The 17189-nt window shown below is 37.8% G+C and overlaps 1 protein-coding gene across 2 annotated transcripts in view; it reads right to left on the bottom strand.

Moving 5' to 3' along the window:
• Window positions 1-17189, bottom strand: part of LOC124789755 — a 44223-nt gene that overhangs the window by 13401 nt on the left and 13633 nt on the right. The window contains exons 3-5 of one of the 2 annotated variants that reach the window (XM_047257208.1): window positions 12883-14460; window positions 7340-7561; window positions 2444-2551 (exon numbers count right to left, since the gene is read on the bottom strand). In XM_047257208.1, the coding sequence (XP_047113164.1) occupies window positions 2444-2551; window positions 7340-7561; window positions 12883-14423 (1871 nt within the window). In that variant the 5' untranslated portion in view covers window positions 14424-14460. Of the gene's footprint in view, window positions 1-2443; window positions 2552-7339; window positions 7562-12882; window positions 15995-17189 lie in introns of those variants that run through there. The other variant, XM_047257209.1, reaches the window with a different exon arrangement.

Here is a 17189-nt window from a genome sequence, read left to right as displayed (position 1 = left end):
CATCTTTTTCCCGGTTTTCTCCGAATAAAAAATTTCCCAGATTTTTCCCACATTTCTTGGGTCGTATACACCCTTAATAAAAGTGTCATTTCTGTTCGTCTCATTGTGCATTTCTTTCAGTTAATTTCTGTATTATACTGTAGTAGTTCTTTCCATGTATGACCAAGTTTCATCAAGTTACGTTACTTGGCAGTGACATATCATGCAAATGTCACTTTGATCCTTAAATATTAAACACCAGTGTATTATAATGTAACATTAGTTGATATGAGTATCATCATAAATGTACCAGATTGTGCTCTGTTGTATCCATTACTGCAAATTTTATGAAAAAATTCATGATTGTAAAGTCATTGTTCTGCTCGATATCCTAGCAACTGTAATGCTATTGGGATCAACTGAACTCATAATCAAATAAAATGTCCATGCCAATCTTCTGAGCTACTTCCAGGATGTGATGCTTACATATGTTGGCTATCTGACTGCAATGATTTCTTATTTGACATTTTTATTTATTGACAACCTCCACATTCCTTAACAGATCTCTGAGTTTCTCTTTTTACTACTGCCCATGCAGTTTTAATTTTGCTATCTGATTTATTAACTTCAGGCATTATACAGAGATTTTCCCATGTTTTAATCATAGCATAGTACATCTTTTTGTATGAGATCAGCTTCACTTCTCTCTTTGTCCTTATCATTTCATAGAATTTGCTTTTCCTTGCACACAATATTTTGATAATCTTTGTAATCCTAACGTTTTAACGTCTTACGTGACACATTTTATAGCTTTCTTTGAAAAGCAGCTGTTAAAGTTCAGCAGAAATTCATTAAATATGGAGTTGACACCTGCCACATTAAACACACCCATCCACTCAGCTTCCCCTAACACTGCCTTGAAACTTTCTGTTGCCTCTCTATTAATTATTCTGTTTTACACAATATCACTTCACTGTAATCAGGTAAGTTATTTAGTATGGCCAGTAGTGCATCATGTTGAGAGGCCATTTCACATATAAATAATACTAGTGTACTGCTTTCCTCTATAATCCTGTTGAGAAAACCAACACCAGAACACATCATTTCTTTTATCCGAATCAGAAAATTACTATTAAAACTTTTTTGCTAGGTGGCACAATAACGAAGCAAATTTTTCTAACAACATTTGAAAATTTCTGAGCAGGGATCTATATACAGTAATAACTACAAATAACTTCTCCAGCAGTGACAATTCACATGCATAAGCTTCCAGTTCTGGTTTAATAGATTTGTACTTGGTGTTATTTTTAATTTCTCCTTTCTCTACTTTTCCCATGGGAAAGAAGGCTGCTCATTTATAACACTCTACATTTAAAATATTGCTTACTGTATTTCCATAGTGCTCAGGCATACATCATCAGTTTCCTTTAGACACCTCATCTCATGTAAACAGAAAGTTAAGCAGTCCATTGTCTGTTTTCTAGTCCTCCAACATTCTGATGCATCACAGGAAACGTACATAAATAAATTTGTTTTATGTAGACGTCTTTTAAAGCAGTCAGTTTGAATGAGGTGTTTCAGCTAAATATAGGCTTACCTCTCACACCTGTAATCACAGGAATTCCACCACTGGGGAGGCGAGCTCCCCCCCCCCCCCCCCCCCCCATTTTCAACCATTAGTTCGGCTTATCTTTTTTCCTCCTCCTATTAAGATGTTGGGCATGTCTCATGTATCCTAAACAGCACTAACTTACAGGCACTGCCCCAAAGTTTGAGTCAGTAACAACCTGGTCATTCCCTATTTGTCCTGCATCACAGCTTTTTTCATCCAGAGTTGATCATGCCACAGCATACCTCAATAATGTTCACATTTTTGCATGAGGTTGCTGCATCCAACTTATACTGGTCACTCTTGATGCTGTACTGTATTTTTGGCCAGGCTGTTGCTTGCTCCTCGAACTATCAACACCTAGTCCCCTTTACTCAAATTCCTAGCCAGTGCCTCAATGTCCTTTGTCACCTGGCCAGAGATATAACTGTTTTTAGGTACTGCATCAGTGGCCTGCCACAGTTGTGTTTGTACTTGCAATATGTGTAAACCAACCAAAAGTAAAATCTGAATGAATGTCATATGAGGAAAAGCACATTTTCAAAAGCTGAGCTATAACACTAAACACAATGTTCACGTGACTATCCACTGCTCAGTATTTCCTATTTAAGCTAAGTAATAGTCTTTATCACATCACTGTTTGTAATGCTGACTACCTCCCATTTTCTGAGCTGTTATTTCTCTTATTTTGTTTCTGCACTTGTGTTTATGCAGAACACACAGTACATTACTAGTTTCTTCCCATTGTGAATTAAGAAAGTGATGTTGAACATCAGGTTGTATTTTTATGTGCAATACTGTTGCTTCAAATAAACACATTCCCTACAGCTTGCACCAAATAAACTACCACCTTACCTCTTTTCAATTGTTTCCTTCCAGGTGGTATTTTCACTTAGAAGATCACGGAAGTTGTCTGTGGAGACTATAACTCCACCAAGTTCTGCTGCACACTGCACAATGAACCTAGCAATAACATCAGAATTGTTATTATAGTATCTAAATACAAACTTGAAACATGTTAATCATAGCATGTTTCATATAAAATAAAAACATTTGAAGCAATAACAAATTAAAACATAATGTTCAACTTATGAGCTCAACTTGAATTTTCTATTATTCCACATCACCTCTCTGAGTTCTGCCACTATTCCCTTCCTTTCCATCAACACATACAAAGAAATTTTACCTTCCTACATAAAAAATTCAAAGTAAAAGAATGGGTGACCTGTTTATACTTCACTTTCACTTTCATGAAATAATACATACTGTTGTTACATTTATCTAGTGCATACCAAAACATTAGAGACAGTCAATGACATGAACAGACTTAAGTGGAGACTTTCTCATTAGATTAATATGTTCAGCCACTCTCTGCACACACAGGCGCAAATTAGAATGGCTGCCATTTGAGGGTGACTACAGAGAGACAATAATGGAGAAACCATTCAAAAAGTGGAAACCATTCTGAAGACTCAATGGATTGCGCAAAAGATCCATGTAAGGTCTGTGGAAAAACAATCCATGACAATTTTCACATGTGGCTTCTTCCTTTGCTCAGTCCTTTCCACATGCAGGAAAGTTGTAACACTAAACACAATGTTCATGTGACTATCTACTGCTCAACACTTCCTATTTATGCTAAGTAATAGTCTGTTATCACATCACTTTGCCAGCCAGACAGTTATGAGATCAATAGATAGTGAAGAGTATCTTATAGTTAGCTACCCATGCAATGTTAAGAATGTTGAGAGGTGGTCTATAGGCAACTGTATGCTGACAACTAACTGCAAAAGAGTATAAAAGTCATCTACGATCTACCAGACAAAAATCACTCACGAACCAACAGTTGAGATTCTGACTAACATGGGTTATGAGAAAACAATGAATAAAATATCAATGAACATGCAGATTCCAAAAATGTGCAAATAATAATAATGGTACTAAAAGAGTAATTACTGGAAGAAATTGAACTCTAGGGAAATATCTTGGATTTAAAAGAGGTTATCTGCAAGTGATTAACTGCACAAAAGGGAGCAGAAAATTCAAATTAGAAGGAAAAATTTTAAAGCTAACACCTACAGAACAGGTGAAGCCAGAAGGTGAGGCAACAAAGGCATGGTGTGAAGTAGGTTCATAATAGGAAGACAGTGCATAGAGAAAATATCAACAGTAGATTCAAAAATCATTATTTGAAAGAAAACAGAAAATATGTTCGAAAAACATCATTTGAAAGACAAAAGAAAATATATTTAAGATAAACAGTATAGTCATCAAACTATTGAGAAGAAATACAGAAGAAATAATACATTGTGTTAATGAAACAATGTTAACTCATATCAACCAGTTTCCAAGGCATTGTTACCCTTGTATCTATTGATGCTGTGTAGATTATATTCCGGAAATTTTGTTGCTCACCTAATACTTGCTATTGGTCACTTTAGGCTAGGGCGACAGAAGCATAGTGTTTCTGGTACAGGGGAAGTGCTGAAGCAAGATGAACAGTCCTGTGGGCATGTGGCAAGCTAAGGAACAAACTGCACAAAGACAAATGTCAAGTGAACTGCTGTGCATCCGAAAACAGTTTTATGTAAATGAAGCAAAGCAACATCCATCTATGTAGTTAGTTTCTCATCAAAACTATCACGGAAAAAATTAAAAAGCTGCTGTTTTGGGATTTACGCGTGTTCTGTGCTATGCAATCTTTCACATTCAATAGTGAGGAACCTATTCAATAAGAAATTTAATTCTTTCACACTTTATAATCCTACATCGCAGCTTGATAAGGAACTGGCTCTCTGAAAATAAGTACAATATCACGTTTCATGAAAAGTTTCTAGTGAAAACTTAGTTGCTGGCCAGTTTACATATGGTTAACTTTAAGTAATACATTATTTCCCACAAAATTTAGCAAATATATCAAAATTGTTTTTAATACTGGAAGGAGAGCCATAGATGTGATATGTGCTGGTGTTTGCCCTCGATGAATTACAGCGCACCACACTCGAGGTTATGGCTGCTTGCTATGCTGAGTTGTGCCTCATGTTTCACTTTTGTATGTTGTTTATGAAGTCAATCACATTTTAAGTCAACATCACATTAAAAATTATTTTCATTTTAAAATTAGAGATGTGAGATTTGCATATCCAGGGGCACAGTTAGCTATATATTGGATGCTTTGTCTTGCCTGCCTTAGTCTTTTATTCATGAAACATTCAGTAACTGTTATTGTTAACAAATTTTAAAAAGTGATAAGCAAAGGTGACCTGGTAACAATTTACCTTGCAACTAAATGACAATAGAAATTCAAGACCAAAAATGCTGTTGATTTAATACAGCGAGAAATATTCTGAGAATGAAGATAGTTTTATTTGTAGCCACAAGGAGTCCACACAAGCACACTGAATTTGTGACCCCTCCCCCACGTTCAAGTGCAATAGTGGTGTACTTAGGGCTGTAAGTTTTGACAGAGAGAAAAGTACACCAAAAGTACTGAGTGCATCCAGTACTGAGTAATCAGTTATTACAAGGAGTTTAAGGAACTATGAGGAGATGAATCAAAACTTTTCCAACTGCTTCAGAATGTTTTTCTCAACTTTTGATGAATTACATCACACACTTAGAAATGCATTACACAAGCAAGACCTTCAATGGAAATGTTGGCTATGACTTTCAGGTAAATCCTAGGGTATTATTATTCTATCTCTGCCAAAAACTACCCCAGCTCACAACAAAGTAAGTAACTCAACAATGTTATGAAAAGAATAGACTGCTACGTATCGTTAAGATGTCATACAGAGTTGCCGCCAGGCACAACAAAAAGACTGTTAGACACTGAGCTTTTGACCAATGCCTTCTACAGAAAAGAAAAAATGTGGGCATGCGCACAATCTCCAAATCTGTTGCAATTCCAAATGATCCTTGAACCAAAATACAACAATGCATAAGGAAAAAGATAAACTTACCAAAAGATTCTCTCTACTTGAATGCTCTGTGAAATCAATAATTAATTCACACCTGATGTCATGCCATTCAGCACCTTTCTTATTTCTATCCTTATATTAATCGGTCCTTATGTTCCAAATACAAGGCCTCTTCTCCACCTCCATTATTAAAATCTCTGTGTCGATTTGCTCTCCATATGTACAGAGGGTACATTGTGTAAAACACTCTAGCTATACACCCATAATGAAGAATCCAACATAGCCTGCTGTCAACTGGTCACTCGCCCCCAGCACTGTTGTCAGCTGGCCCCTCATCTTAAGTCTGCTGCACTGCACATATGTGAACTAGCAATCGATTTTCGTGGCTCATAGCAATGCAATGGCTGCTGTGCGATATCCATTTCACTATGGGCGAGGGGGCTAGCAAGCTGCAAAATTCCACAGCCGCAGATGTTCGCCCTGTGTGGACAGTTGTAACTACCCTGTGCGTCATAGCAGTGTGTCCATTTACTACGCAACTAACTTTACACAAATATTCCACTCGTGTGAACCCAGCCCCAGATGGCAAAAATTCATCAGCACTGTGTATAACAAAATTTGGTACAAGAACGGCATTTTGATGAATTGTAAGAATTTTTGTTTCCTTTCCAGTTTTTTGAAGTAAAACGAGCTGCTTAGAACAATGTTAATGACAAAACCTGATGTGTCAATACTCCTTTTGTTTCACTGAAGTATAACTTTCTCATAACGCTTCATTATTTCTACTTCCTCCTGCACATATACTGTATGTACCTCCACCAAACATATGGTTTTAAATGACAATAAGCTAGTAGCTGGTAGTCATGAACGTGTCAGGTACTATGAAAAGTGATATGTGAAGAAGTACAACTGTGGCAAGACAAAAGAAATATAAATAATGTATAGCAGTTAAGAAGTATTCATCAAATGTGCAGTCTTCCTGTGATGATAATATTATCTTCACAATATGGCAGATAACAGACATTAATGGTAAGATAATAAAGTATGTGAATGACATTTCAACAGATATTCATTGTGACATTTCCTACTATGTCGAACAGTCTGAGAGTACCGCAAAGCAAACTAACCAACACGATAGAAGCATTCAAAGACATAAGTAAACCAGAGACAGATACACCAGTAATTACTGCAATTAGAATAACTGGACTACATTAACAAATACATGGACAACACGCATAAAAATAGCAATTCCACTCATTTATTGGATACAAGAAATATGGCACTGGAAATTAATAATTTTCAGAAAGGAATCTGAGAAGGCCTACAGGCAAGTCATCCATAAAATTAAGTCTGCTGTAGATAAAAATATCTCAGTACAAGGTGAACACACTAACATTATTTCTGGCTGATGTCACAAGTTTAATATTGCTTTTAACCTGGAGTTACTGACCTACTCTTTCCTTTGTAGCTTATAAGGTGTCTGGCCACCTTAGTACACTTCATATTTTTTGTCTGGAGCTGAGTAACTATAATTACTACACTGAAGAATAAATATTGTCAAATATAATTTGTTGCTATCAGATTGGCTGAGTTTCTCCTGTTGTGGTGAATTTTTGCCTACTCCATAACGTTTTGAGTTTTATATTATTACTGGTATTTTTATTATTTGTAAAGTGACAAACACAGATAATGTAGATCGAGGTAATTTTGGTCATTCTCCAGATTATACATGAGTTTCTTAACATTTTATGCTTTACATCATATGAAACTTACATTAACATCCTTTTGATTTCTAGAATGAAGTTAAAGGTACAACATTTACTCCTCATACCTGTCATCATATGGCACAATGAGTCGCCCTTCTATTCTTCTGCTTGGTGTGAATACAACCTGCCCACTCCTCTCATACTCCTCCAGTTCAGAACGAAGGTCAGGTGGGCAAGCACCCCTCCGGAATGTTGGCACAAATGCTGTCACTTTATGACCACGCTTCAAAAAGTACTTGATACAAATGTGCAGTCCTCGCCATGAAAAACATTTTCCTTTTCCATGCCTTTATTATATATGCCATAAAACAGAAGCAAAGTACATCAATTAATAGGGTTCCAAGTGACTACAGTGGAACTTATAAATACAATCTCATTTCCTAAGCTTGTGCTGCATCAAGTTTCTCCTAAGAATATCTCACAATTCACAAACACTTAAGTTGATTTAACATTCATTGAAGAGGAATAGCACAGTGATTTAACAAGCTGAAAATAATATGGCAGTTAAAATAAAAAGCAATGTTATTAAAGGCACTAAGTCTAAAAATTGTAATTTGCTGATTTTACTTCATTGTGACATCACCTTCCCTCCATTTAGTAGATGGTTTCACAACTAACTAGAAATCTCAGATACATGCACTGATGTGATTTCTTATGTTAGTTATTGAACAGAAAATTGAGCTACTAAATTGGAAACTTTTTCACGAAGTGATTTGACGCCAACTGCAGCTGATAAGAGTGTGTGTGTGTGTGTGTGTGTGTGTGTGTGTGTGTGTGTGTGTGTGTGTGTCAACAGCAAATTTCTTGTCAATGTCATTGAAATGACAGACCAACAGAAACAAAAAATTTCTATTATCAGTATTTTTGGCAATAGATGGAAAAGAAGATGAAAAGGAAAGAGCTCCAATGGTGAGCTCTCGAAGTTTAAAGGAAGCCCACCTACACTAATTCATATTCAACCAATTTGCAAACATGGATAAGAATACACACAAATAAGAGCCACCAATAACATAAATTGTGGTGGGGTAAAATCAAACAATGGAAACTCCAGACAGGAATAGTAACAATGTTGGAAAAGACAGATTGCTACTTACCGTAAAGAGGACAGATTAAGTTGCAGACAAGCATAATTAATAGACACTTGCATAAAGCTTTTGGCTACAGCCTTCATCAGTAAAAACACACACACACACACACACACACACACACACACACAACCGCCAACTCCAGCATCTTGGGCCAGAATTAAACTACCACACAGGATGCGAGCAACAACCTGGAGGGGCCTAGGAAGGCCCCTCCAGACTGCTGCTTGCATCCCACGTGATAGTTGCATTCCAGCCCGAGATGTTGGAGTTGGCGGTCGTGTGTGTGTGTGTGTGTGTGTGTGTGTGTGTGTGTGTGTGTGTGTGTTTCTTTTACTAATGAAGGCTGTGGCCAAAAGCTTTATGTGAGTGTCTTAATTGTGTCTGACTGCGACTTTATGTGTCTTCTTTACAGTAAGTTCAAATGGCTCTGAGCACTATGGGACTCAACTGCTGAGGTCATTAGTCCCCTAGAACTTAGAACTAGTTAAACCTAAGGACATCACAAACATCCATGCCCGAGGCAGGATTCGAACCTGCGACCGTAGCGGTCTTGCAGTTCCAGACTGCAGCGCCTTTAACCGCACGGCCACTTCGGACGGCTACAGTAAGTAGCAATCTGTCTTTCCTATGCTGTTGTGGTGGGGTAAAGAAGGGATGCCATATTCCTTACATGGAACATGGTCAGTAGGAACAGGCAGATTCAAATTTGTGCACAATTATTAACACCTACATGAAGAGAAACAGTAATCTCTTCATTTCCAACACAGCCACTTCCTTACTCTTCTCTCTCAGCAAACAAAAACATTTCTACAAGCAGAGTGATCATGTGTATCTAGAACGTATCCTTAAATAAAGCTGTGCCAGTAACTAGCAGCTGTCACAGAAAGCGCTAAAATCTTACAAATGTCAGCTTTACCCCGTTTTCATCTGTTTATTAAAGGCTTTAGAGCTACAAGGCCAATTTTACATTTTTTCCTCTCTCTACACATATTGGCAGAAGTTTTCCATCACTTCTTTTTTCGAAACTCATGGCACAGAAAACAAAAATCGGCTCTGAGACATAGGTACATATATATTCCTTTACAATGTGTCCAGCCCACTGGGGAGGGGGGATTATTTGCTAATGACAAAATTGGCTGTTTCCCATGGGGTGGTTTTCCACGGCACTCCTGAGCAACATCAAAATGTGGTGGAACATCCCCCTGCTCAGATACAAGCTTGAATCCATCGTGGCATACCAGCAACAAGATCATTAAGCCAGCTCTGGTTCAAACTGTCCCATTCTCCAATCATGATTTGACATAATTTGCACAGCATATGTGGTCACTGGCAACTTACAAAAAAAGATTGTTCCAATCTATCCCAAACATGTTCGAGTGGATTCATCTCCAGACAATAGGTAAGCCACTCCATTTTGGTGATCCTAACTTGCTGGATGTTAATGAGAACAGCACCATAATAAGCATGCGAGATATCAACCATCAAGATGAAACTGCCACCAAAATGTTGACGGTACAGTACTACTATTGGTTGCAAAATCTGGTCCCTGTATCACAGAGCAGTTAAAGTGCCCTCAAAAATCACAAGGAATGTATGGTGGTCACATATGCCACCCCAGAATATCACTCCACCATCACCTTGTTCACATGTGGAACAGTGTTGGAGGCATTCAATATTACCAGGCTGTCCCCATACATTTTATCTGTGATTATCAGAGTACAAACAGATCCGGATTTTGTCAATAAACAGCATCCAATGCCAATTTTGGGGTGTCCATTCTGCACAATGTCTTGCCCATCTGTAATAGTCCATGGTAATGAGGTGAATGATGTCGTGCTCATCATGGTTGTAGGGAATGGAGATGCGCATCATGAAATCATCTCCTAACAGTTTGATGTGATGCATTAGGCCTGTAGCCTTTTTGAATGCTAACTCAATTCTGGAGTACTCAACCCAGTTGCTTTGACTCAAAACTTGTAGATACCAAACATCCCGTGCAGCTGTTGAACTGCCTGTGCAGTCTCCTCAACAGTGTCAACTGGAACCAATTCCTTATCTGCAGCCATCACTTTGACTTCAGTGCACATATCAAGCAACTTTCCTGGTTGACAAGCCTTTTGTGTGTAAAGTGACGATGCAGACCCAATCACTGGTCATGACTGTCCTTCATGGCATTATGTACATTCATTCTACTGTTCCACAGACATTTCTAAGATGTCCTACAAGTGATTTACTTTAAACTGAAATGCTGTAATCCATTCAGGTGCAACACACTATCCGTAGGTAGCACTCGTGGTAACTGTGTGTATTTACAAACGTCAGGGAGCAACCTTCCGACACAGGAACAGTCACAATAACAACACAATAGCACAACATATAAGGGTGATGCAAAACTTTTGTTGAAATGTATATATTTTGCAGGAGACATATTTTGAACTAATAAAAAGTACTACTGTAAAAAATAGCCAAATTTCAGATATTTTCTGAAAGTGGTGTTGATAATGAAAGAAAATGTTAGAGACATAAGTTATCTAAAAACTTTATAAATCTTTAACCATGGACAGTTCATCAGAGTGATGAGCACCACACACCCACTTGAAGTAGAGAAACTGTATATCAGTTGGATGTATATTTCTCACCACAAATACTCGAATTATTGATAAACAGTGTGAGGAGATACTGCTTATCTGAAACACAATTTTGAAATCTGCTCTTCAGTTCTGTTCATTCATCTGTGATTGTCATGACAATCATTGATATTCCAGGATGCAAACAATAAAAAATATTCAAAACACACACACACACACACACACACACACACACACACACACACCTCTGAATCGATACTTCATGATTTGTAGCCCTGATCTTACAGGTGTGTGAGAAATGCTTGTGACAACTGATAGTGGGTTAGGGGAACATTGCAATGGGGAGGGTGGGTAGGATTGCAGTTGCAAAAATAAGGATGACCTGTGTTAACAATCACAAAACTTAGCATATGGAGCATATATACAGGGTGTAGGCAAATGATACAAATTTCAAGCAATTGTATTGAGTGCCTTGAGAAACAAACTGAGGAAACTAAGAATTCATGTCCAGATATATCATTCCACAATGCTATAGTATGTCCAAGTTATGGGCTCAGCACTTGCTGCTAGGCTACCCCTCCAGTAAGAAATTTTCTACAGTGTTATTGTAGGGGTGGTGGACACTTCTATGGCAACTAAAATCTTAAACATTGTGAGAAATGTTTAGGTGAAGGATACTGCGAGAACAAAGGGTGTGACGTGTCCCCCTGCATAGTTCAGAGGAGATGCTGCTGGGGCAGAAGTGCCTTAAAAAAATCAACCACATCCTTCAATAGTGTTTCGAGTACCCCTAGACTTGCGCTGATAAATCAGCATATCTAATCCAAAATCTTACACTGATCCACCGATGTAAGAATATCTCACCCACGGCTTTACACTTGGCCACCAAAGTAGTATTCTATCATTTACCCAACCTGTGGAATATCCTAGCACATCCAAACACCACCCCTGCTTTTACGTTGCACCTCGCTGATAATTTCTCTCGGGAATGCGTGAGTAATACACTCGTGTGGCATCCTCTGTCCAATTAAAGATAGCATAGAAAGCTAGTCACACCATAACCCAGTTGTGCTGCAATTATTGTGAAGCATTCTCAGTGGACTTAACAAAATGTGACTAAGCAAAAACTTTCTGAACATCTAGAGCCCAATGCCACTGACTTCCATGACCACTCTAGTAGTCACACCATTTGGTTTCTAACACTCAGTAGTAGCTGTAGAAATGTCCTCTGTGCTAGAATATTATCACAGAGATGAAGTATTAGTTTCATTGAATAATGCCGACAAATGAAGCAGCTGTAGCTGTGTTGTAGTACAATAAATATTTTGTGCTAACCCTGCAGTTCTAACAACAGTTTTTCTGTTAATTTCCAATGATTGGTTAGACAATCAATCATACCTTTATACCTACACAAATACTTATTTGCTTGCTTGTCCTCATTTTAGGGTCACAAACTGCTACCAAGTTTTATAAATTACATCCTATCTCTTCACAGTTGACTCAAAACTTCTGTTAGGTACATAATAGCAAGGTGTATGTTACAGCCTAAATAATAGCATACCTTTAAATACCTGGGTTGTCTTTCAAACTGCTTACTGGGAGAAATACAAAAAAGTTCTACCACCTATCACAAAAAATAATCTTGTTTTGATCTACTGCTGTCTGAACATTCATCAGCTGCAGCTGCTGTCAAGCTTGCTTATTTGTCACACTCAGATGCAAATATCAATTAAAAAACGATACACATGAACTGAAAAGTGACATCTTTTTCAACACAAGGCAACAAAACAAATCTATGCGTAATACTTGGAGATCAACTCGGACCTTCAGTGTAAATCACTTAAAATTAAGTTACAGGCTACTTTATTGATAAACATACCAGATTTTAATTGTCCAATAGCCATAAATATGGCCACAACAGTTCATACATACCCCATTGCTATATTGTTTCCATCAATGATGACTGGTCGCAACCCATCCTTCTCTTTGTCACTCGCATTTGGGTTGTAAATGTTGGTTCCATAAACACAGGCTGGCGATTGTGAAACTTCTGGAGCTGATTGTACAGAGTTTTCAGGTGCTACATTTTGGGTTGTCGAGTTTTGTTGTACAGAGTTTTCAGGTGCTACATTTTGGGTTGTCGAGTTTTGTTGTACAGAGTTTTCAGGTGCTACATTTTGGTTTGTCGAGTTTTGTGCAGTTGAATTTTCGGCTGCATTTCCGATAGTTGAAGTCTGATTTCCAATCAGTGCATTTGAAGGGTGAGGGGGAAAGTAAGCGCAAGTAGACACAGGTATACAGTTTGATCGGCCTGCTTGACTGCGAGCATGTACTAAACGGTTATGAAACGCAGCTCTTTCCCTTTGCCGCCGAATGGAAGCTCTGGTACCCTGTGCCCGTCTCAAAACAGGAATCCGTCTTTGCACCATCTCCTCCTCATCTCTGAATGCATCTCTGAGTGAAAAAGGCAACACAGGTGTCCCAATAGATGAGTCAGAAATATTTACAGGTGGTCTTCCATCAAGAGAAATATAATCTATTAAATGTTGCGTATAATGGGGAATTAAACCAGTTACACTTGTAGATGCTGAAACCATTTTCTTAGGTGTTTTGTCTGAATTATGCACAGGAGTTTGCACAGGAGGCGAATCTAAAATTATTACATCCTCTTGAGGTGTTTTGTGCTCCTCCTTTGTTTTGATGACTGACACTTCATCATCTTCTGCACTAATGAAGATAATATCATCTCCATCCCCACTGCTCCCTTTACTGGCAATATTAATTTTCTGCTGCTTCTTAGGTCTACTTCCTGAAATATCGCACAAGATTTCAATCCCACTATCATCACTGTTTTTTCTTTTCCTGCCTCGCTGCACACGTGAAATTTCATTTGAAGTAGTCTTCGAAGCCTTGTTCCCTGCAGTCCCTTGTCCTGGAGAATCTGGGATAATTATAACATCTGACGTATCTGCATCTATCGGTTTGTTACCACTGGAAGACGGCTTGTGTGATTTTGTTTCCAATATACGGACATCAGAAATCTCTATGGGAATTACTTCAACAATGGAATCCTCCATGTCAAGGCTTCGTACTGAATCTTCTGAGACAGTTGACGACTGTAAATCTGCTGTCTTATTAGATTTAGGCGACCCCTGTGATGAACTGGTGTTACTACCTACCAAAGCACTACTACACTTCCCCACTTCAGCAGATGGAGTATTTCTCATCAGGCTCATCGAAGAATGTTCTGCAATAGATGATGACTGCTCAGCACCAGAAATATAGTCACAGCTGGACAAAGACTTGCACAAATCAGTGCAATGATGTAAGACTGAATCATGTTTCCTCGTGCTTTTTGCTTCAAGGTGGCCTTCTGATTGTGACTGTTTTAATACGCTCCTGTTTCTAGCCATCTTCCTCTTAACAGCAACTCCAGAAATATTTGCTAACACCTTTTTGTTTCGAAGCATCATAGCCTACATCAAATTTGTCCCTAACTAAAATACAGTCCTGTAACAGAAATAATTTTACGCGTAAAACAGAACCAATCAATTTGCAGTACAATACTTTAGCTCCAAACTCTGAAACAAAAATCAAGAATTACACACTGTGCATAATACTTAGAAGATTCTCCAGCACATTTAATAATTCTTATCATTTGCTTAACTATATGTAGCATTATCACAGATAGTGATTTTCATCATACAGCTTAACAACAACAACAACACACACACACACACACACACACACACACACACACACACACACACACACACACACACAGAAAAGATAACAGATGAAAAATTGAAGTTTCAATCAACAGACACTGCTGGCAATAGAAACAAGGTAGTATATTGTGACGGATACAAGAAACCATCCCTCTCTCTTACTATCATTTTACAGCATATCAATATAAATTATAGGATGGAAAATTTTATTAGCATTCAAGATGCTCAATGAAACAAACTTGTCTTACGTGATCTGAGGTTTTCCAGGGATGTATGCTGCTTCCGAGGTTCTCGGGTTTACTGCCGGGTCCAATTGTCGAAGGTCGTTGATATTTCGGCAAATAACCGTTCTGCCATCAGATGGTGCCGTTGTAGTTCAGCACCACTTGGTGTTGGCAGAACGATTATTCGCCAAAATATCGTGGGCCTTCAACAACTGGATTCAGCAGTACATCCAAGAACCTCAGAAGCAAACTTGTCTTGTTTAGTGTATATACTTTCTTATGTGTGCACGTGTGTAATATAAACTATGCAAAGAGGGATTAAAACCAGTTGATTTGGGGTTTTTGAAAAATTAAGCAATGAGAAGACAAAACAGCTGAATTACTGAAAGATATAGTGTATGCAGAAGAAGCATTCCTACAGTTGCAAAAAAGGTTTCAACTGACAGAAGCAAACAACAAAGAGGCATACATGAAGAAAACTGAAACCAGAGAACATCAATTGGATGAAATGCAGCGATACAAAAAATTATGGAATGGCAACCACATTCCTATAGTGGACTGATGCATGGGGCACAGTATCACACAACAGGAAACAGCGTTCCCACTAGCTTTCAAGCACTAACTCTTTTTCCAGCAATCAAACACATTCACACACACAACCACACAGACACCCAAACATACATTCCTGCGGCCATGTGGTTGTGTGTGTGAACGTGTGTACTATTGCTGGAAAAAGGGATAGTGCTCGAAAGCTAGTGTGAATGCTGTTTGCTGTTGTGTGTTACCATGCTACACGCATTGATCCACTATAGATGAGTGGTTGTCTTTTCCTTCCTTTACTTATTGCTCCATCCAGGAATTTCCATTATGGTTATTAACTGGATTAAATGGTTAGACAAAGATGAAGAAAAAAAAATATTTTACTGCAAAACACATTCAGGGGTAGGCACTAATCCTGGTAATAGCCTAGTAATGATTTTCAATAATAAATGAACAATTAAGATTAGAGAGGTTATCCCACTCTCAGTGAAAGTATATACGGGAACTCTTCACAGTTGATAAATATTCCAGCTTACTGAAGAGAGAAGAAAATACACTAAATCAAAGAAGTACTGATTACTTAAAAATACAACCAGAAAAATGCAAAGAACATAAATGTTGATGGATGAGCAAGACATGGAAACAAATTGTCGTAGGAAATTTTAGCACTGTACTCGCAGACAGCTTTACCATTACTTTAGGAAAATTACAAATAAAGATATTAACCTGCAAAATGCAGGCACGTGATCCTTGCCGCCTATAGAAGAAAGAGCACGTATTTACCAGGAACATAACGCTGGAAGAGTTGATGACAGCAACGGTAAAAGAAGTAAGTAAGAGAACACAAAATGAAGAGACCTTTACAGTTACTCAAATCAGAGGGTAATGTCAGAACCAGAGGTTTGAGCAGGCATTCTGAATCTACATAATATAATCAGTTTAAAAAAATAAAGAAAATCATTATCATCCCATTACCACAGACAGCACTAACAGATAAAGCTGAGAACTACTAAATGATAGTAAATTTGTAAATCAGGTGACATTACACATTTGTAAATTATTGTGTACAGTAAAGTACAATTAAGGGGAAAAAAGTTGAACTGTAAAGACTAGTGTGGACTGATGAAGTAAAGATACCAAAACACAACTCTGATATTGTTGTTAATAATGGAAAGAAAGACTAGCATACTTTCATGGCTTCTGTTTGCTGAAACGAAGTTTTCTATCAAGTAGAATAAAATATTCAAAATTCTGGTGATAATTACAGCAATGCCAGAATAACATACATACCCACAAAATGCATGAGCACACCAAAGACAGTTAATAAAGTTTGTGTTACAAAGGATGCAAAGGTGAGTTCAACTGTTGTTTAAACCTTATGTCAAAAATTTCAGCACACTAAAGGGGAACAGACACCAATACTAAAGTTTACAAGAGACATAGCCCTGATGGCCACAGACAGAAAACCTTAGGAGGACTGTAAAGAGGACTGAACACAAAATGAAGATACCTTTACAGTTACTCAAATCAGAGGGATATGATATATATATATATATCATGAAAAGCAGTAGAAAAGTTGAATAGCAGCTTGCTAACATAAAAAAATTTGGAAAATATATTGTGACAGGATAACGACAGTGTGAATAGGATAGACTGTTACTCACCACAAAGAGATGATGCGTGGCATATGGGGAAACTTAAAACTAAATTTAAACTATTGGATAAAGCTCTTCAGATTTAGAAAGAT

The sequence above is a fragment of the Schistocerca piceifrons genome, chromosome 3 (assembly GCF_021461385.2).
Source record: "Schistocerca piceifrons isolate TAMUIC-IGC-003096 chromosome 3, iqSchPice1.1, whole genome shotgun sequence".
NCBI lineage: Eukaryota > Metazoa > Arthropoda > Insecta > Orthoptera > Acrididae > Schistocerca > Schistocerca piceifrons.
The sequence above is the reverse complement of the archived record's forward strand: the minus strand, read 5'-3'. Positions and strand labels throughout refer to the sequence as shown.